The following is a 21,590-nucleotide window of genomic DNA, read 5'->3' on the forward strand; positions in this document are numbered from 1 at the left end:
TAGTATACATACAATTAGGATGTTTATGTATATTTTTCTACCCTACACCTTTCCTTCTGAACTGTTGTAGTCCCTCCTTCCTTTCCTCCCCCAGTCGCATTACCTTTCCCCGTCTCTATCTGCACTATCTTCCCATCCTATAACATAATTTACCCCTCCAGTCCCTAGTTTAAACACTCCAACCTTTTAGCCATCTTCTCCCCAACACAGCTGTCCCTTTCCCATTGAGGTGCAGACCATCCCTACAATAGTGCCTGTAGCCAACAGAGAAGTCGGTCCAGTTCTCCAGGAACCCAAACCCCTCCTTCCTACACCAGTTCTTGAACCATTTGTTAACCTCCCTAATCTCCCGCTGCCTTTCTTATGTGGCTCATGGTACAGGTAGTATTTTGGAAAACACTACCTTGAGGCCCTAAGCTTGTGACCTAAATCCCTAAAATAATTTTTAAGGATGCTCCACCTACTTCTAACTTTGTCATTGGTTCTGATATGGACCATGACTGCTGGATCTTCTCCAGTCCTCCCAGTAATATGTCAACCTGATCCTCGATGTGTCGAACTTGAGCGCCAGGAAGACAATGTTCGACGATCCTGGTCTTTGTGACAGATCGCCCTATATGTACCACTAATAATTGAGTCTCCCACTACCAGCACCTGTCTGGCCTGTCCTGCTCTCATGGTCCCCTGCTTACTGGAGCTGACATTCCCCTGACTGTTACAGGAAGGGTCCGGCTGCAGCAGTGCTCTCCCTGAACTGACATCCCCCTCATCTGCCAACTTTGCAAACTTGTTGGGGTGTGTCAGATCAGGGCTAGTCTCCCTGGCACTTATCCCTCTACCCCACTGTCTAACTATTATCCAGCTAGCTACCTCACTTTCCTGAGCCTCCTCGCTACCACCCTCCCTCACATCTACAGTACCTCATAGAGTGCTTGCTTAGTGAGTAACAAACTCTTTTCCAAATTGTCAACGCTTCTCAGTGTTGAAACTCGCCCGGTTAGATACACGATGTGCAATTCCAAACTGGCAATTTGCTCACATTTTGAACAAAGATATGCACTCTCAAATGGCTGTTCCAGGAATCCATACATTAGACTTGTGCAATGAGCCGGACCGTGGGGGCAGTTACACGGACACCAATTATGCAGTGGGTCAGGATATGGGTATTTGAGTCTATGGTTTTTGTTTGTGACGCCAATTGCAGCGTGCACAGGGTACTAACACAGGGCCCTTTAAGGTGTTGCAACCCATGTACCAGGTTAGGAATGCCAGAGTGGTGTAATGTCTCTGTTTGGTAATAGTAATAGTGTCAACGGTGTCTCCTACCTTGGTACGGCTGGACTCCTGGATCCTGGATCACTTGCAATAAAATGAGTGTTGCTAGTAGGAGTAATTGAGGGATTTCGTAGCAGTAAATGAGATCCAGACTTGTCATAAAGTTCCAAACTAGTCTTACTTGATGCAGAAGTAATCCATGTGAGATACAGCAATAGTCTTGGGTCCCAGCAGGTATTGGCAATATGTGGCAGGAATTACTATCTTCTGCTCTGTCTATTTTCTGCTGTGTTGGGGACTGACAAGCTGAGGAGGAATTTGGCTTCTCCTGGTCTCTGGATGGTACTCACAGTTATGCTCACAGGGTATGGTTCTTCCTAGAGTTCTGGAGGTGGCTTCTTGCTTGTCACCAGCTGAGGCTGAAGGGCTCAGGCTGGGAATGATGATCTTTGGTCTCAGCTGAGACAAGATTCTGGCTTGGATCCCTAGAACTGGGAGCTCCTACTTGCACAGCCTTCCCCTAGCCGGGGTGGCTGGCACACTAACTGAACTTCCTTCCCCACCCATGAGACAGGATGTGGGCGAGCCCACTCTGCTAATAGAGGGGGGAGCTAAACTGGAATGTACAATTCCAGTCTAGAAATGCTAAACTGTTACTAAGGCCCTGCTAAAACATTTCTGACACATTGCTGACACATTGCTGACACTTGCTAATGAACATGAAAATTACAGCAAAGTATATTTAACAAGGGTTTGAATCCACATTAGTGAGGATGTGATGTTAAATTACACAGGATGACAATGCAGATACACTTAACAGGTTGTAGTGGAGTATAAGAGTTTTGTAACATAACTCTGGGATGTTGCACATGATGTGCACTGGACTGCGCTGTCAATAATGGAACACTTACTAAATGGGGATTACGCAAGAAAAGAGAAAAATACAATTTAGTGCAGTGATAAGAGTCTAACTTACTGTAGTACCCTCCTAAAGTCTCTGAATCTCAAGTCACATCAGAGAGGTCAGCAGAGAATCAGTCTTCATATCATAGCAGAGAATCAGACTTCACGTCACCCACCACTGCAACAGTCCATTTTCATAAATTTAGGCCCAGCACCCAGGCAGAGGAGAGAGGTCCCGTAACAGACAATCTGGCTTCATGTCAGCAGAGAATTAGTCTGCATGTCATAGCAGAGAATGAGGCTTCACGTCAGCCACCACTGCAACAGTCCATTGGCATATATTTAGGCCCAGCACACAGGCAGAGGAGAGAGGTCCCGTAACAGAGGATCTGGCTTTATGTCAGCAGAGAATTAGTCTGCATGTCATAGCAGAGAATCAGGCTTCACGTCACCCAACATTGGAACAGTCCATTGGCATATATTTAGGCCCCGGCACCCAGACAGAGGAGAGGTTCATTCAACTTTGGGTAGCCTCGCAATATAATGGTAAAATGAAAATAAAAATAGGATTGAATGAAGAAGTGCCCTGGAGTACAATAATATATGGTTAAGGGGAGGTAGTTAATGTCTAATCTGGACAAGGGACGGACAGGTCCTGTGGGATCCATGCCTGGTTCATTTTTATGAACGTCAGCTTGTCCACATTGGCTGTAGACAGGCGGCTGCGTTTGTCTGTAATGACGCCCCCTGCCGTGCTGAATACACGTTCAGACAAAACGCTGGCCGCCGGGCAGGCCAGCACCTCCAAGGCATAAAAGGCTAGCTCTGGCCACGTGGACAATTTAGAGACCCAGAAGTTGAATGGGGCCGAACCATCAGTCAGTACGTGGAGGGGTGTGCACACGTACTGTTCCACCATGTTAGTGAAATGTTGCCTCCTGCTAACACGTTGCGTATCAGGTGGTGGTGCAGTTAGCTGTGGTGTGTTGACAAAAGTTTTCCACATCTCTGCCATGCTAACCCTGCCCTCAGAGGAGCTGGCCGTGACACAGCTGCCTTGGCGACCTCTTGCTCCTCCTCTGCCTTGGCCTTGGGCTTCCACTTGTTCCCCTGTGACATTTGGGAATGCTCTCAGTAGCGCGTCTACCAACGTGCGCTTGTACTCGCGCATCTTCCTATCACGCTCCAGTGCAGGAAGTAAGGTGGGCACATTGTCTTTGTAGCGTGGATCCAGCAGGGTGGCAACCCAGTAGTCCGCACAGGTTAAAATGTGGGCAACTCTGCTGTCGTTGCGCAGGCACTGCAGCATGTAGTCGCTCATGTGTGCCAGGCTGCCCAGGGGTAAGGACAAGCTGTCCTCTGTGGGAGGCGTATCGTCATCGTCCTGCCTTTCCCCCCAGCCACGCACCAGTGATGGACCCGAGCTGCGTTGGGTGCCACCCCGCTGTGACCATGCTTCATCCTCATCCTCCTCCACCTCCTCCTCATCCTCGTCCTCCTCGTCCTCCAGTAGTGGGCCCTGTCTGGCCACATTTGTACCTGGCCTCTGCTGTTGCCAAAAACCTCCCTCTGAGTCACTTCGAAGAGACTGGCCTGAAAGTGCTAAAAATGACCCCTCTTCCTCCTCCTCCTCCTCCTCCTGGGCCACCTCCTCTTGCATCATCGCCCTAAGTGTTTTCTCAAGGAGACATAGAAGTGGTATTGTAACGCTGATAACGGCGTCATCGCCACTGGCCATGTTGGTGGAGTACTCGAAACAGCGCAACAGGGCACCCAGGTCTCGCATGAAGGCCCAGTCATTGGTGGTGAAGTGGTGCTGTTCTGTATTGCGACTGACCCGTGCGTGCTGCAGCTGAAACTCCACTATGGCCTGCTGCTGCTGCTCGCACAGTCTGTCCAGCATGTGCAAGGTGGAGTTCCACCTGGTGGGCACGTCGCATATGAGGCGGTGAGCGGGAAGGCCGAAGTTACGCTGTAGCGCAGACAGGCGAGCAGCAGCAGGATGTGAACGCCGGAAGCGCGAACAGACGGCCCGCACTTTATGCAGCAGCTCTGACATGTCGGGGTAGTTGTGAATGAACTTCTGCACCACCAAATTCAGCACATGCGCCAAGCAAGGGATGTGCGTCAAATTGGCTAGTCCCAGAGCTGCAACGAGATTTCGCCCATTATCACACACCACCAGGCCGGGCTTGAGGCTCACCGGCAGCAACCACTCGTCGGTCTGTTGTTCTATACCCCGCCACAACTCCTGTGCGGTGTGGGGCCTGTCCCCCAAACATATGAGTTTCAGAATGGCCTGCTGACGTTTACCCCGGGCTGTGCTGAAGTTGGTGGTGAAGGTGTGTGGCTGACTGGATGAGCAGGTGGAAGAAGAGGAGGAGGAAGCCGAGAAGGAGGAGGTGGCAACAGGAGGCAAAGAATGTTGCCCTGCGATCCTTGGCGGCGCAAGGACGTGCGCTAAACAGCTCTCCGCCTGGGGCCCAGCTGCCACTACATTTACCCAGTGTGCAGTTAGGGAGATATAGCGTCCCTGGCCGTGCTTACTGGTCCACGTATCTGTGGTTAGGTGGACCTTGCTACAGATGGCGTTGCGCAGTGCACACTTGATTTTATCGGATACTTGGTTGTGCAGGAAAGGCACGGCTCTCTTGGAGAAGTAGTGGCGGCTGGGAACAACATACTGTGGGACAGCAAGCGACATGAGCTGTTTGAAGCTGTCTGTGTCCACCAGCATAAATGACAGCATTTCATAGGCCAGTAGTTTAGAAATGCTGGCATTCAGGGCCAGGGATCGAGGGTGGCTAGGTGGGAATTTACGCTTTCTCTCAAATGTTTGTGAGATGGAGAGCTGAACGCTGCCGTGTGACATGGTTGAGACGCTTGGTGACGGAGGTGGTGGTTGTGTTGGTGGTACATCCCCTGTTTGCTGGGCGGCAGGTGCCAACGTTCCTCCAGAGGCAGAGGAAGAGGCCGAGGCGGCAGCAGCAGAAGAGGTAGCAGGGGGAGCCTGAGTGACTTCCTTAGTTTTAAGGTGTTTACTCCACTGCAGTTCATGCTTTGCATGCAGGTGCCTGGTCATGCAGGTTGTGCTCAGGTTCAGAACGTTAATGCCTCGCTTCAGGCTCTGATGGCACAGCGTGCAAACCACTCGGGTCTTGTCGTCAGCACATTGTTTGAAGAAGTGCCATGCCAGGGAACTCCTTGAAGCTGCCTTTGGGGTGCTCGGTCCCAGATGGCGGCGGTCAGTAGCAGGCGGAGTCTCTTGGCGGCGGGTGTTCTGCTTTTGCCCACTGCTCCCTCTTTTGCTACGCTGTTGGCTCGGTCTCACCACTGCCTCTTCCTCCGAACTGTGAAAGTCAGTGGCACGACCTTCATTCCATGTGGGGTCTAGGACCTCATCGTCCCCTGCATCGTCTTCCACCCAGTCTTGATCCCTGACCTCCTGTTCAGTCTGCACACTGCAGAAAGACGCAGCAGTTGGCACCTGTGTTTCGTCATCATCAGAGACATGCTGAGGTGGTATTCCCATGTTCTCATAATCAGTAAACATAAGTGGTTGTGCGTCAGTGCATTCTATGTCTTCCACCGCTGGGGAAGGGCTGGGTGGATGCCCTTGGGAAACCCTGCCAGCGGAGTCTTCAAACAGCATAAGAGACTGCTGCATAACTTGAGGCTGAGACAGTTTCCCTGGTATGCATGGGGGTGATGTGACAGACTGATGGGGTTGGTTTTCAGGCGCCATCTGTGCGCTTTCTGCAGAAGACTGGGTGGGAGATAATGTGAACGTGCTGGATCCACTGTCGGCCACCCAATTGACTAATGCCTGTACCTGCTCAGGCCTTACCATCCTTAGAACGGCATTGGGCCCCACCATATATCGCTGTAAATTCTGGCGGCTACTGGGACCTGAGGTAGTTGGAACACTAGGACGTGTGGATGTGGCAGAACGGCCACGTCCTCTCCCAGCATCAGAGGGTCCACTAACACCACCACGACCATGTCCACATCCGCGTCCCTTACTAGATGTTTTCCTCATTGTTATCGTTCACCACAACAACAAAAATATTATTTGGCCCAATGTATTGTATTCAAATTCAGCGGGATATAAATTTGAGGCCTAGTATTTAGGCGCTGGGTGACCAGTATGGATTTACTAACAGAATTAGACTTGGAAATGCACAGTAGCGTGTGTGTGAAGTTATTCTGAATGACCCTATGTGCACCTTGAATATTATATACCCTTTTAGGGATAGATTTCAAATAGCTCTGATATAGCAGAAACCACAAAATTATGAAATTGCTAAATTGGGAATTGTATTTCAACCCAGAACAAAAAATGTGCTTTGACGGACACTAAATAACTTGCCCATCCACAACAGTACAGCGGTAACGACAGATTTAGCGGGATATAAATTTGAGGCCTAGTATTTAGGCGCTGGGTGACCGGTATGGATTTAGTGACAGAATTAGACTTGGAAATGCACAGTAGCGTGTGTGTGAAGTTATTCTGAATGACCCTATGTGCACCTTGAATATTATATACCCTTTTAGGGATAGATTTCAAATAGCTCTGATATAGCAGAAACCACTAAATTATGAAATTGCTAAATTGGGAATTGTATTTCAACCCAGAACAAAAAATGTGCTTTGACGGACACTAAATAACTTGCCCAGCCACAACAGGACAGCGGTAACGAGAGATTTAGCGGGATATAAATTTGAGGCCTAGTATTTAGGCGCTGGGTGACCGGTATGGATTTAGTGACAGAATTAGACTGGGATATGGCCAAAAAATAACCACACTATTGCTGGTTAAATGCACTTGGTGTGACAGCTTGACCAACCACGCTATTGAGGGTTAAATGCACTTGGTGACTGGCGCAGCTTGCCCCTGATGTAGTATATGGCCAAAAAATGAACAGACTATTGCTGGTTAAATGCACTTGGTGTGACAGCTTGACCAACCACACTACTGAGGGTTAAATTCACTTGGTAACGGGCGCAGCTTGCCCCTGATGTAGTATATGGCCAAAAAATGAACAGACTATTGCTGGTTAAATGCACTTGGTGACGGGCGCAGCTTGCCCCTGATTTAGTATATGGCCAAAAAATTAACAGACTATTGCTGGTTAAATGCACTTGGTGTGACAGCTTCACCCTGATGTAGGCTTTAGCCAAAAAACAACCACACCATTGAGGGTTAAATGCACTTGGTGACAGGCGCAGCTTGCCCCTGATTTTGTATATGGCCAAAAAATGAACAGACTATTGCTGGTTAAATGCACTTGGTGTGACAGCTTCACCCTGATGTAGGCTTTAGCCAAAAAACAACCACACCATTGAGGGTTAAATGCACTTGGTCGCAGCTTGTGCTGGCGCACCACAAGACACAAAATGGCCGCCGATCACCCCAGAAAAAAGTGACTGACAAACGGTCTGGGCAGCCTAAAAACAGTGAGCAATTGAATTTCAGCAGCTCAATGATGCACAGCTGCAGATCGATCGATTAATCAAGTCCTTTGGAGAAGTTAATCTGCCTAATCTCGCCCTACTGGCGCAGCCGCAACCTCTCCCTACGCTAATCAGAGCAGAGTGACGGGCGGCGCTATGTGACTCCAGCTTAAATAGAGGCTGGGTCACATGGTGCTCTGGCCAATCACAGCCATGCCAATAGTAGGCATGGCTGTGACGGCCTCTTGGGGCAAGTAGTATGACGCTTGTTGATTGGCTGCTTTGCAGCCTTTCAAAAAGCGCCAAGAAAGCATCACAAACGCGCCAAGAAAGCGACGAACACCGAACCCGAACCCGGTCTTTTACGAAAATGTTCGGGTCCGTGTCACGGACACCCCAAAATTCGGTACGAACCCGAACTATACAGTTCGAGTTCGCTCATCCCTATTCAAAATCCTTCATTTTTATCTAAATTTGGCAGAGGCTATCTGCTGAGAGGGGTCGACCTCCCATTCTTAGCCCAGCCTTCTGGAAATACTTTCATTACATTTGCATGCTCCACCTCTCTCACTCAGCTGGCAAATATGGAATATCCATAAAACATGTCTTCCTGTCCACTCTAATGTATATCTGAGGCCCAACATGTTAAAAATGCATATTTCATCATGTTGATCATTTTAATTAGAGATGAGCGAATTTCTCAAAAATTCGATTTGGTTGGTTCGTCGAATTTTCCGAAAAGATTTGATTCGATGGGATTTAATTAATGGCAAATCGTGTTAAAAAAATAACTATTTGCTGGCTGCAGAGAGCCTGTATAGTGGTGTAGAACACTGTGCCTTGCAGTAACACGCATAGTGAGTCTGCTGTGGTAGTAAAACAATACTGTGAGTCAGTATGACACACAGATGACAGGCGTTGCTCTTAGAATCACTGCACACTTCACTTCTTTGGGCAGTTACGGGGCCAAAACTGACTCAAGTGTGAACTCAACCTTACAGGTCGATGTTAGCATCAGCTATAAAGAACTGTGCAGAGGCCCAAGATCCTACCATAGCGTGAAAGAGCGCACTTCTTTTACACCTTCGTCAGCTAATTCCACATAGATGTCTACAGAACCTCTTCTATTAAACGGTTATGCAAGTAGCCGCCCCCTTGACAAAGTGGAGAGGGTGTCAGCAGTAAGTTTTTGTTAATGTCACAGATTATTTTGCCCTTTCTCTGATCCGTCAGAACAATAACCCCCAAATAAACGGATCCTGTCTGTTGAGCATCCGCCTTCACTCTGTTATCAATTGGTCAGTAATCCATCGGTATTGCTAATGCCAATAAAATAAACAGGAGTGGATTTAAAACAGAGATGACACGTGAATGGATATTTTCATGTCTTCTTACAACTGATATATAGACAGGATCCGTTTGCCTCATTTTTCCTTTCTTCTGACAGATAAGAAGAAGGGTAAAATAAATGATGATGTCAGCCAGGTCGAAAGGCAAAATAGTGGCCCAGTCATGAAGTGGGGAGGGTGGGAACAGCATGAGAAGTCCACAGACTATGACATAGTGGTGAGGTGAAAGCAGCATGAGTAGCCCGCAGAGTGGCCAAATGGCAGAGTCTGGAGGTGGCAGCAGCATCAGGAGGAGGCCACTGACATCATGATGTCAGCCAGGCCAAAAGGCAAAATAGTGGCCCAGTCATGAAGTGGGGAGGGTGGGAACAGCATGAGAAGTTCACAGAGTGGCACTAGGACATAGTGTGGAGGTGAAATCGGCATGAGGAGATCACAATCTCTCAATGACAGAATCCGGAGGTGGCAGCAGCATCAGGAGGAGGCCACAGAGTGGCACAATGACAGTGTGGAGGTGGCAGCAGCATCAGGAGACTACAGAGTGGCACAATGACAAAGTGTGGAGGTGGCAGCAGCAGAGTGGCAAGGTGACATAGTGTTGAGGTAGCAGCAGCAGCAGAAGACCACAGGGTGGCAGGAGACATAGTGTGGAGGTGACAGCAGCATCAAGAGACCACAGAGTGGCAAGGTGACATAGTGTGGAGGTGCCAGCAGCATCAGGAGACCACAGAGTGACCCGGTGACAGCGTGGGGAGGTTGGTGGCACTAACAGTACCCGCTGACAATGGTGGGTGTAAGAAGGAGCACTTGGCATCAGATGTGTGGCATTCAGGCGGGTGGCAGCATCAGAATAGTAGCCAGAAGAAACTGGTTTCTTTTGTCAAGGTTTGGGTGAGGCAGCATGAATGATCTAGTCTGATGCATCAGGCATTGTTGGGTGGAAATTCTGGCTCTCCACATTTTGGGTGGACAAGCATGTTCTCCTTAGGGTAACTATGGCCCTTGCCGCACTAAACACCCGCTCTGATGCCAGACTACTGGCCAGGCATGACAGCTTTTCCAGGGCAAACTCAGCCAGTTTGACTGCCCAGCAGTCCAGCGGATCTTCAATGACGGCTGTCAGGGTGCAGTCCACGTAGGCCACAACCTGCTGGTTCAGGTTCTGTTCTATGTCTAGCTGCTGGTGAGTAGTTTCTTCACTATGTGGGTGAAGATAGCTGCTCATGTGCGACTCTAGACTTAGGCTGCTGCTGATGGATCTGGTACTGCTCCTGCCACCCCCAAGCAGCCATGACAGTGGAACGTGAGCGCATAAGGCCCCCTAGTCAGATCAACGAAAGGATGGACGATTGCGCTGATAGGCAGCAGCCAACTGATAACATAGGATGTCTCTATAGTAGTTCAGTTTGTCCTCCCTATAAGCGGGTGTAAAAAAAAAAAAAAAAGGCCCCCGTTTTGGACTGGTAGCGAGGGTCTAACATGTTGGAGAGCAAGTAGTCATAACTCTGCCGAATGGTGACAATTCGGCTGTCACTACGCAAGCAAATGAGCATGCATCGGGCCATTTGCGCAAGTGACTTGGAGGGACTCCCTGCCGCCATCTCCACTGCATACATTGTGTCTGGTCATATGCCTCGTCTTTGTCATCTCCCTCTTGTTCCTCCGGCTGCTCCTGCTCCTCCTCTGTCACCTGTGTAGAAAAACTACCAATTTTGCTACACATTGCTTGTGCTCCAATATCCTCCTCCTCCTCCAGTTCAGCCCCCACAGTGCTCATGTGGCCGCAAGATATAGGCGCCACGTCTCCAGTCCACTGACCAGCCAGATTTACCAGCATCTTTTCCAGGATATCAATCAGTGGAATTATGTTGTTTATCCCGTAGTCCTGGCAACTGAGAAATAATGTGGCCTCCTCAAAGGGCATGAGCAAACGGCAGATGCCATGCATGAGCTGCCACTGGCTAACATCAAAGTTACACAGGGGAGTACCTCTGTCCGTCTGTATCATCAAGAAATTGTTTATGGCCTTTCTCTATTCGTACAGTTGGTCCAACATGTGGAGGGTGGAATTCTAACGGTCGAAAATGTTGCATATCAGCCTATGTTGGGGGACGCCGTTCTGTGTCGCTGTAGCTTAAGGAGGGTGTGCTTGGCGGTGTAAAAGTGGCTGAAGTGCATGCAAAGTTTCTTGGCCTTTTTTTAAGATGTCTTGCAGATGGGTGGAAGACTTTAGGAAACGCTTGACTACCATATTGAACATGTGCAACATGCAGGGCATATGGCTCTTCCCTCCTTGACGCAGCCCAAACACCATGTTCTTCCCATAGTCGGTCACCATGGTTCCGATTTTGTATTGTCTTGGAAAAAGCCAGGATTCAATTTGTTGATGAAAGATGCAGAGCAGTTCCTTTCCTGTGTGACTCCGTTCGCACAGGCAAACTAAATGCTGAACAGCGTGACACCGCCATGCCCTGCACATGTGGTATGCTGATGGGGAACAGTGAATTGTCCCTGCAATGGAGGCTGAGGACAAGTTGGAGGATAAGGAGGCAGAGGCGGACATTGTCGCAGGACCAATGGCGTGAGAACGTGGAGACGGAAGCGGCGTCACCTGGCCAAGTTGCTGATTTGGCTGGGCAGGAACCACATTTACGCAGTGGGCTGTAAAGGTAATATATTGTCTTTAACCGTAGTTACAGCTCCACTCGTCGGCGCTGCCGTTCACTTTGGCAGACACCAACAGGCTCAGGGACTGGCCCACCATCTTTTCTACATATGTGTGCAGTGTCGGTACTGCCAATTTAGCATAGAAATGACGGCTTGGGACTCTCCACCTCGGCTCGGCACAAGCCATCAGTTCTCTGAAATTTGCAGAGTCCACCACTTGGAAATGGAGGGACTGCAGTACCAGCAACTTGGCCAGGAGCACGTTCAGCTTCTGCGCCGTTGGATAAGTGCACGCATACTGTTGTCTTTTGGCAATCGCTTCAGTGATCGATTGCTGATGGAATGACTGACAAGGAGGAGCAGCAAATGATGAAAAGGACAGGCAACTTCCTTCGGCTGAGATGGTGGAACCTTAAATGCCTGAAATCGGCTGTGTGCCATTGGGTGACCCAGCAGTTGCTGTGGCAGGCTGGACCACCACATTGGAGCCACGGTTCTCCCAGACCACTTTATGGTGACGCTGCAAATGTTGACGCAGGGCCGTGGTGCCAACATTGGTACCCTGGCCACGCTTCCCCTTCTGTCCACAGATTTGAAAAATGTTTGTGAACAAAAGCACATGGACTACTGCTTCCTTCAAGGACTTATGTGCTGCAGCCTGGTGTGAACAAACACCAGACTCAAGGTGACTGTTTTTCTTGAAATTGTTATTGTGTCACTTTACGTCTGTGTGAATAAAACACTGCACTATTTAAGTTAGGACTCTTTCACACTTGCGTTGTTCTTTTCCAGCATAGAGTTTCGTCGTCGGGGCTCTATGCCGGAAAAATCCTGATCAGGATTATCCCCATGCATTCTGAATGGAGAGAAATCCATTCAGGATGCATCAGGATGTCTTCAGTTCAGGACCGGAACGTTTTTTGGCCGGAGAAAATACCGCAGCATGCTGCGCTTTTTGCTCCGGTCAAAAATCCTGAACACTTGCCGCATCGACGGATCCGGAATAATACCCTATTGAAAGGCATTAATCCGGATCCGGCCTTAAGCTAAACGTCATTTCGGCGCATTACCGGCATTACCGACGTTTAGCTTTTTCTGGATGGTGTAGTGGGGAGCAGGGGAGCAGTATACTTACCGTCCGTGCGGCTCTCGGGGCGCTTCAGAGTGACGTCTGGGCGCCCCACGCGCATGGATGACGTGATCGCATGGATCACGTCATCCATGCGCATGGGGCGCTCTGACGTCATTCTGGAGCTCCCCGGGAGCCGCACGGATGGTAAGTATACTGCTCCCCCGCTCCCCACTACTACTATGGCAACCAGGACTTTAATAGCGTCCTGGCTGCCATAGTAGCACTGAACGCATTTTGAACACTGATCCGTCTTCAAATGCTTTCAGTTCACTTGCGGTGTTACGGATCCGGCGTGTACTTCAGGCAAATGGAGTACACGATGGATCCGGACAACGCAAGTGTGAAAAAACAGTTAAAGACGTTGTCATTGCCTCTGTACTGCGTCCGCAAGCCTGTCTACTAGAGCAAATCCCCACACTGCACATCACTGATATCCTCCTCAATAGTCTATAAGCCAGGAGCCTGACTGCTCACAACACCAGCTTCCATGCCACTCTCCTTATTACTACTTGCCCGCCTACTAGAGGAAGCAGTGGATGTCTCCTCCACATCTTGGCTGGCCAGTAGCTGCTGACTGTCCTCTAGTAGCTCATCCTCGCTGTATAGTGGAGCTGAGCACACAGCATATAGTACTTCTCTGGTTAAGGGAACAGAAAAGGACAGAGGCAGGTTAAGGACAGGTGAGGGCACAGGGCCTGCTCCCGTGCCATGCAACTAAGGATTGTGTCTGACGAACCCACCAACTCTTGGCTGGGGGTGTCTGATGTCACTTGCAACAAAGTCGAAGATCGAGTCAACCATCAAGAACCTCTGGGTTGCTGGTCAAGACACATGACCGCTAGCTGACACTGGGAGCTTAGGCCTCTCATAGTGACCCCTGCTGCCAGCCCCCTTTTTCTGCTGCAAACTGTGCCAGAAACATTTAGGCCTGTGCCCCTCCCCTTTGCAGGGCCTGGCACTTCTCTGTCTGATATATTGTTAGATAAAAAGGAAATTAATACATGCCAAAAAGGGCGGTCATTTTCCCACTTCACCACACAACGTCTAATAAGCTCCTTTTTAACCCCACTAATACAAGCCAAAAAAAGCCTTTAGAACATATAACTGCGGTCGTGAACGGCAAATAATTTTTTTTTATTTTGCCACTAATACACGCCAAAAAGGGCTGTAATTTTCCCACTTCACCACACAACGGCTAATAAGCCCCTTTTTTCGCAGTAAACACGACAAAAAAAGGCTTTAGAACATATATATTACTGCACCGTACAAGGGCTAATAAGACCCTAATAAGAATGGTTTGCTGGAATTACAGAGTTATTGCAAACCTGAAATGAGCAGCAGTATAATGGCAATTTGGATCCGCAGTCAGTGCGGTAAGGTGTAATAGGATTGTTCCTATTACCCAGGCTGTAAACACCCCTATTTAACCCTGTTCTGCTTCAATACTGTGGAATAATTCCTCCCTATCATTTCCCTACACTTCTAATGCACTTTTCCTGAACTTCTATTGGGCAAAATATACGGTTTCAAGTTTTTCCTAGCACTTTCCCTAGCGCTTGCTGACATCTCTCCCTGCACTAAGTACACTGGAAAATGGCTGAATCCAAGATGGCTGAGGCTATTTATAGGGTTGTGACATCACAGGTACTGCCTGCTGATTGGCTGCATGCATGGCATTGTGGTGATCCCTCATTCCCAGAGTTCCTTGCTCCATGTCCTAACATATGCAGCAGCCATTTTAGGAACAAATGTGATTAGTTACCACGAAACGTGAGGAAATTCAGATTCGGTGCAAATCGAATAGTTCCTGATATTCGGATTGAATTCCACTTTGTCAGCTTCTATTCGCTCATCTCTAATTTTAATACCAAATATGACCGGTGTTGGGTTCCAGAAGAGATGTAAGTTGCTCGTTATGTGGGTATGCTGGCGGTTGGGGTGGGATCTTTAGACTCCCTGCAATTCCCACATTATACAGAACACAATTATTACTGTGATTAGTATGTGAGTTTTACCAAAGATGACTTACAGCTTATGATATATTTTATTTCTCCTCTGTTATTCTAACTGAAAAACTCCTGGACCCCCTGGTGTGGGAGGTGTCTCCATGTCTAGGGCGTATGCATTTCTATGGGGCTTGAGTGTAGAATCCAGGAAACATCTCATTACCACTTGCAAATGGCCAGTTTCTAGCAATAAAGTGATAATATGATTTCCTCCAAAGGGAATGCATATTCCACATGCAGGCCCAGACTGAGCAGACAATATTTGAGAATGGTGGCATACAGTATACAGAATCATACAACATCTGATGTCGGCCTGTATCACAGACTTTGAGCCTATTGTCAATCTTGCTCAAATCTTTAGCCCTTTCTATTAGTAACACTACATTTCAGGCTAGTGGCAATAAACCAACTTAATATAACGGCACAGTAATCATTATGACCCACAAAAGAAAAAATAAAAAATTGTTGTATTCCTCTTTTAGACCCCTTACCCCCCCCCCCCCAAAAAAAAAAAAAAAATATTAAAAGGTGAATCATATGAAGCCAAAAAACTGTGAATTGAAAAATATACGTTTTCCAGTAAAAAAAACAAGCACTTACACAGGTATTTCTACAAAAAATTTGGGCTATTGCTTGCTTGCTTGGACCCCACCTTACCTCAGTTTTGTGATGCATCTGTTTGATAATCTTTTTTATTTTAAAATTGGAGCTAAGGGCTTGTTCACATCATCACTATTATTGACTATAATGGGACCTGTTCAGTTTATTTTCCAGAAATCCATAGGGGCATTGCCTGGCCTACAATACTGAGAACAAATACTTGGCATACTAGTGTAGTACCCCAGAGGAGACACTACCATTCTTACACCTAAATACTGTCTCTAATGGTTAGCAGAGAATGTAATTTGTGTATTTACTTTGCGGTCCTCTGATACTGTGCCTCAATAATATTGCTATGTAGCTGTTATGTATTGTATTTTGTGCACAGTGCCTGATTGTCCAGCAGGTGGCAGTATATCTGGCAGAGTACCTTTAGTGAGAATGGAACTTACCGTTCCTCCCCTCCCCCCTTTGGGCTGGAGTGGGCTAGTCCTGCTTCTCACCAAGGGAAGGGCTGCAGGAACCCAGGGAGAGAGTTGAGTTTTAGAGTCCAAAGGGACCAGACTTGGCACAGTTAGGGGTGCGTTCCCCCCTCCTGCTGCAGGAGCCCTGGGAAGAAGTTTGTAAAGCCCGCCAGCTCCAGGCAGTTCACAGACAGAGTATTATGAGGGGGTGAGCTGTCAAAGGCACCCCATTCAATGGTACAAGAACCTCTAGAAGGTCCAGTAGCCAGACTGAAGCCAGAGAGATAAAGCAAAGTAATCAAGTTTACCTGCCAGTTCATCCTTAGCCTGCTGGAGCCAAGAGAAATATCCAATATTGTTTGGATGACACAAGTTTATTGCAAGTTTATTCAAGTAAAAAACCTGTTACTTTACCAAGTCTGACTCTACTTATTCCAGCAACTACAACTCTTTTGTTGCCACGGAGCCTAACTCCGGGGAGCGACAGTATCCAAGTAAGAGCCCCGTGACACAAAACAATTAGGGCCACGACATACCACTCGGCATTCCTAAAGACTGGGCTCAATCGCCCCTGGGGGGCAGCCCGCAGTTCTAAGGGCTCTCCATAATGATAACAAGTAGACAAGTCATATATTGTTAAGACACTATAATATACATTTGTGTAGTTTAGATCCTCAGATCAGACCCCCATATCAGAGCTAGTGTTGAGCGCGAATATTCGAAGATCGAATTTTTTTAGCAAATATCGGCACTTTGCTAATTTGCGAATATTTCGAATATAGTGCTATAAATTTTTGTTATATTTTTTTCTTTCCCACTTCCCTAAAGTTGTTCTTACCTGTCCTTAGGATTCCTGGCTTCCTTGCTGCTCCAGTCAGTGCCCGTTGCCACTTCTGCCGACTTCCGTGCTCATGGAGCGTCCCCATCACCATGGGAACGTCTCCATATACTAGAATGTACTGTTGGATTTGAGAATAACGCTTAAATCGCAATTCGATTAATTCAAGTTATAATAATCGAATTGCGATTTCAACTTAGCACTGCTATATTCCATATTTGTTAATTCTAGCCTAATATGGAATATAGCAGTGCTAAGTTGAAATCACCATGTGATTACTTCGAGTTATATTAATTGCATAGCGAATTAAACTTAGCTGTCTCTATAGTAAACTTTCCTATATGATTGCTAGAATTAGCGAAGTTGATGAATAGGTAGCTAAAACGAAGATGCAGAATACTTTGTTATCTTAGTTTTGTGGAATATGATGAATACATATTCGCTAATTCTACCAAGCCAACCATAGTAAACCAGGTCCAAGTTGAAATCGCAATGCGATTAATATAACTCGAAGTAATCGCATGGCGATTTCAACTTTGCACTGCTATATTCCATATTAGGCTAGAATTAACGAATATGGAATATAGCAGTGTTAAGTTGAAATCGCGATTTGATTATTATAACTTGAATTAATTGCATTGCTATTTCAATAGGAGAGTAGCCTTTAAGTTTAAATCGCAATAGGCGATTATTTAAATCGCATATTAATCGCGATAACTAGAATAATGATGAATATTAGATTTCGACGAATATAAAACGAATATTCTATCGAATATTCGCAAATTTCATCGAAATCGAATATGGCACCTTCCACTCATCACTAATCAGAGCTAAAATAAATAAACTAACTTACCTTTCCTGCTCTGCCTCTACTCTGCAGGTCCAGCAGTCTCACCTGCATTGACACTCCCTGGTCTTCTCCGGGTCCGCACTATACTGTGACCTGACTGCATACAGCGTCAGGTCATATTGAACACACTACGTCAGGAGGAAACCAGGGATCGATGAGTACAGCAAGCACTAGCAGTGCTACAGTTCCGCGAGCCACCTGCATACTAGTGAATGCTTCCATAATGGAAGCTCTCACTAGAATTCACTGTATAAGATGCACTGCCATTCCCCCCCCCACACACTTTTGGGGGAAAAAGACCATCTTATAAAAGCAAAAGATAAGTGTTCGAGATTTGTGTTAGAAGTGTACAGTGGTGGTTGCTTGAAAGTTTTTTTAACCCCTCATCATTTTCTGTATTTCTGCATAAATTTGATTACATTACTACATCAGATTTTCACACCTGCCCAGAAACAATGCAGATGTACAGTACAGACCAAAAGTTTGGACACACCTTCTCATTCAAAGAGTTTTCTTTATTTTCATGACTATGAAAATTGTAGATTCACACTGAAGGCATCGAAACAGAGTGCTAAGCATCTCTGGGAACTCCTTCAAGACTGTTGGAAGACAATTTCAGGTGACTACCTCTTGAAGCTTATCAAGAGAATGCCAAGAGTGTGCAAAGCAGTAATCAAAGCAAAAGGTGGCTACTTTGAAGAACCTAGAATAGGACATATTTTCCGTTGTTTCACACTTTTTTGTTATGTATATAATTCCACATGTGTTAATTCATAGTTTTGATGCTTTTAGTGTGACTCTACAATTTTCATAGTCATGAAAATAAAGAAAACTCTTTGAATGAGAAGGCGTGTCCAAACTTTTGGTCTGTACTGTATGAGGATAAAGAATCGCAGTAGCATGTAAATCCAGTGCTTCACCTCCACTTAACTAGCAGCTGACTGTCAGGAAGGAATGCTTCACTTTAACCCCTTTGCTACCAGCGTCTTACATGTACAGCTCGCGTTTCTGGGCTTCTTACCGGCATCCTCTGCGGCCAATGAGGATGCCGGTAATTGATTTAAATGCACTGGGTGCACTGAAGAGACCAAGGGCATTTAAGCTGAAATTCTTATTTTGGCCAGCAGGCGGCAGGCCATCATAAGAAATTAGAAATTCTGAACAAAAAATGGATGTTAAAAAATCCATAATTGTTGAGCATTTAAAAAAAATGGCTTGTTAAAAATTCACGATTTTTGAGCATTTTTGAAAAAAATGGCTTTCGTAGGCTCAAATACGAGCTTCAAAATCATAACAAAAAAGTTTAAAAAAAGTTTAAAATATATTTTTAAAAAAGTTTAAATCACACACCTTTTTAAAAAAAAAAATACCAAAAAATATAAACATCATGGGTATCACGCGACCCAAAACACCCATACTATTAAAATATCAATGGTGAAGATGGACAATTTGCCATTTATTCATCGCTTCTCCTACCCCAAAAAATTTAATAAAATGTGATAAAAAAAGTCACACACACACTCCAAAATAGTATTAATAAAAACTAAAGATTGTCCCACAAAAAATTATCCTCCACGCAGCTCAGTAGGCATAACTATAAAAAAGTTATGGGGATCAGAATATGGTGATGTAAAAATAAAATTCTCTCAAAGTTAAAATTTTATTTTTACACTATTTAGACTTAAAAACCTATACACATGTGGTATATTTGCAATTGTACTGACCCAGGGAGTGAAGGGCACAGGCCAGTTTTGCCGCAAACAGAACGCCATGGCAACAAAACCTGTAAAACTGTGGCAGAATTGTTGTTTCTTTTTTTCAATTTCACCCCATTTGGATTTTTTTTTCCGGCTTCCCACTACATTGTATGCCATATTAAATGGTGGCATTAGAAATTACAACTTGTCCCACAAAAAATAAGCCCTGAAACAGCTATGTGAACGAAAAAATAAAGTTATGGATCAAGTCAGAAAAATGAAAACGCTAAAACGAAAAAACTAATATTGTCACGTCAGGACCAGTGAAAGGTCCTCTTTAAAACTCATCAATAGGGATGAACGAAATTGTGTTTCAAGTTCAGCGTACAAAGTTCGGGTTATCTAAGAATTCTATTATGGATTTCGCTACCACGGACCATAACTTATGGTTCGTAGTAGAGGAATCCATAATGGAATTCTTAGATAACCTAAACCCGAACTTTTTACACCATATTTGAAACACAAGTTCGCTCAACACTACTCATCACATAACAATATACAATTTGTGGTAACTCCAGATCTGGGGTACTACAGATGACTCAGTATGTTTAACTAGGAAACAGAATGAACAGGTCCATGTAAAAAAAAAAACAGCAAAACAAATTTGCATTCTTCCTCTATTCAGTCAATTTTTGGGGAAAAGGCAAAGTACCCAGTTGAAACCCATAAAAACTCACAGGGAACATACAGTTTGCACATATACAATCTCTAGACCCAGTGCATTGAGCATCTGTGCTGCCCTATATGATTGGTCTAAAAGTATTTTCAGGTTTCATTATTGAGCTATTATGTTACTTCTTTATTTTGTTTTAGGTCGGAGAGCCTGTGCTGGAGAAACACTTGCAAAGATGGAGCTCTTCATCTTTTTTACAACCCTACTACAGAAATTCACCTTCTACTTACCTCCAGGGGTGACTGATGTGGACCTGTCATCTGTTGTCGGAATAACACATGCTCCAAAAAAGCAAATGATGTGTGCATTGCCTCGCTTTTGAAAGAAAGTAGATTGTGTGTGGTAATACAGATGTTAATAAATACACTAAAAGCTTCATAATATAATGGAGGACTATGCACGCCCATTCAATAGTTAAAATTTCATAATTTTTTTTTTTATCATAGATAATTCTAGTTTTATTATTTACATTATTATCAAATCATTATACATGTCAACTAGACAATATATTTCAGGTTTTCAGTGACACTTAACCTAGAAATGTATGATAAAAGGAAACAGAATTTAACCATAGTGTACCGGATTTTGGCTAGGTTTCTGAAACAAAAGGTCAGATTTACTTATTCTGTAGATAGTGTTAACCTAAAACTAAATATCCATGTACATTAATGTAACAGAATATAAAAGCATTCTCAAAGCAAATGCAAAATGTATAAATAAATTAATTTAATACTGCATTTTATATGCTAAAGAAATATGGGTTCTCAGCAAATATATTTTGATCTCAATATACACTGACGAGCAAAAGGGTAACAATGTTTTGAACTTATAACTTTCAGGCTCCATATCTCACCATCCACTACAGCTTCGAACTTGAGACTACCATCATTTTAGAGACAATCATTTTGGCTATCTCTAGAGATGAGCAAATTTAAAAAAAAAATTGATTCGGCCAGTTCGCCGAATTTTTAGAAAAAATGTGGTTTTATCCAAATTTGTTTGCGATGAATCGCGTTAAAAAACTACTATTTCCTGACTGCAGAGAGCCTTTATAGTGGTGTAGAACACTGTGCCTTGCAGTAACATGCATAGGGAGTCTGCTTTGGTAGTGAAATAATACTGTGAGTCCATATGACATGCAGATGACAGGCATCGCTCTTAGAATCACTGCACTTCACTTATTTGGGCAGTCACGGGACCAAAACTTACCAAATAACTCAAGTATGAACTCAGCCTTACAGGTCGATGTTAACACCAAGAAGAACACTCCTTTTACACCTTTTTCAGCTAATTCCACATAGATGTCTACAGAACCTGTTCTATTAAACGCTTTTACAAGTAGAGCCCCGCCGACATAGTGGAGAGGGTGTCAGCAGTAAGTTTGTGCGGCATCACTGATTATTTTGCCCTTCCTCTGATCCGTCAGTACAATAACCCCCAAAATACGGTTCCTGTCTGTTGAGCATCTGCCTTCACTCGGTCAGTATTTGGTCAGTAATCCATCAGTATTGCTAATGCCTAAAAAAAACAGGAGTGGATCCAAAACAGAGATGACACGTGAATGGAATATTTTCATATCTTCTGTGTTTTGTACCTATTCCTGCTTTTGGCTACCAAATCAC

At 45.5% G+C, this 21,590-nt stretch overlaps 1 protein-coding gene across 2 annotated transcripts in view; it reads left to right on the top strand.

The window, feature by feature from the left end:
• Positions 1–20,816, top strand: part of LOC122935957 (cytochrome P450 2K1-like) — a 73,712-nt gene extending 52,896 nt beyond the window's left edge. Inside the window, exon 8 of one of the 2 annotated variants that reach the window (XM_044291926.1) lies at positions 20,109–20,816. In XM_044291926.1, the coding sequence (XP_044147861.1) occupies positions 20,109–20,210 (102 nt within the window). In that variant the 3' untranslated portion in view covers positions 20,211–20,816. The remainder of the gene's footprint in view (positions 1–20,108) is intronic. The other variant, XM_044291925.1, reaches the window with a different exon arrangement.
• Positions 20,817–21,590: the final 774 nt, after the last annotated feature.

Source organism: Bufo gargarizans, chromosome 4 (assembly GCF_014858855.1).
Source record: "Bufo gargarizans isolate SCDJY-AF-19 chromosome 4, ASM1485885v1, whole genome shotgun sequence".
Taxonomy (NCBI): domain Eukaryota; kingdom Metazoa; phylum Chordata; class Amphibia; order Anura; family Bufonidae; genus Bufo; species Bufo gargarizans.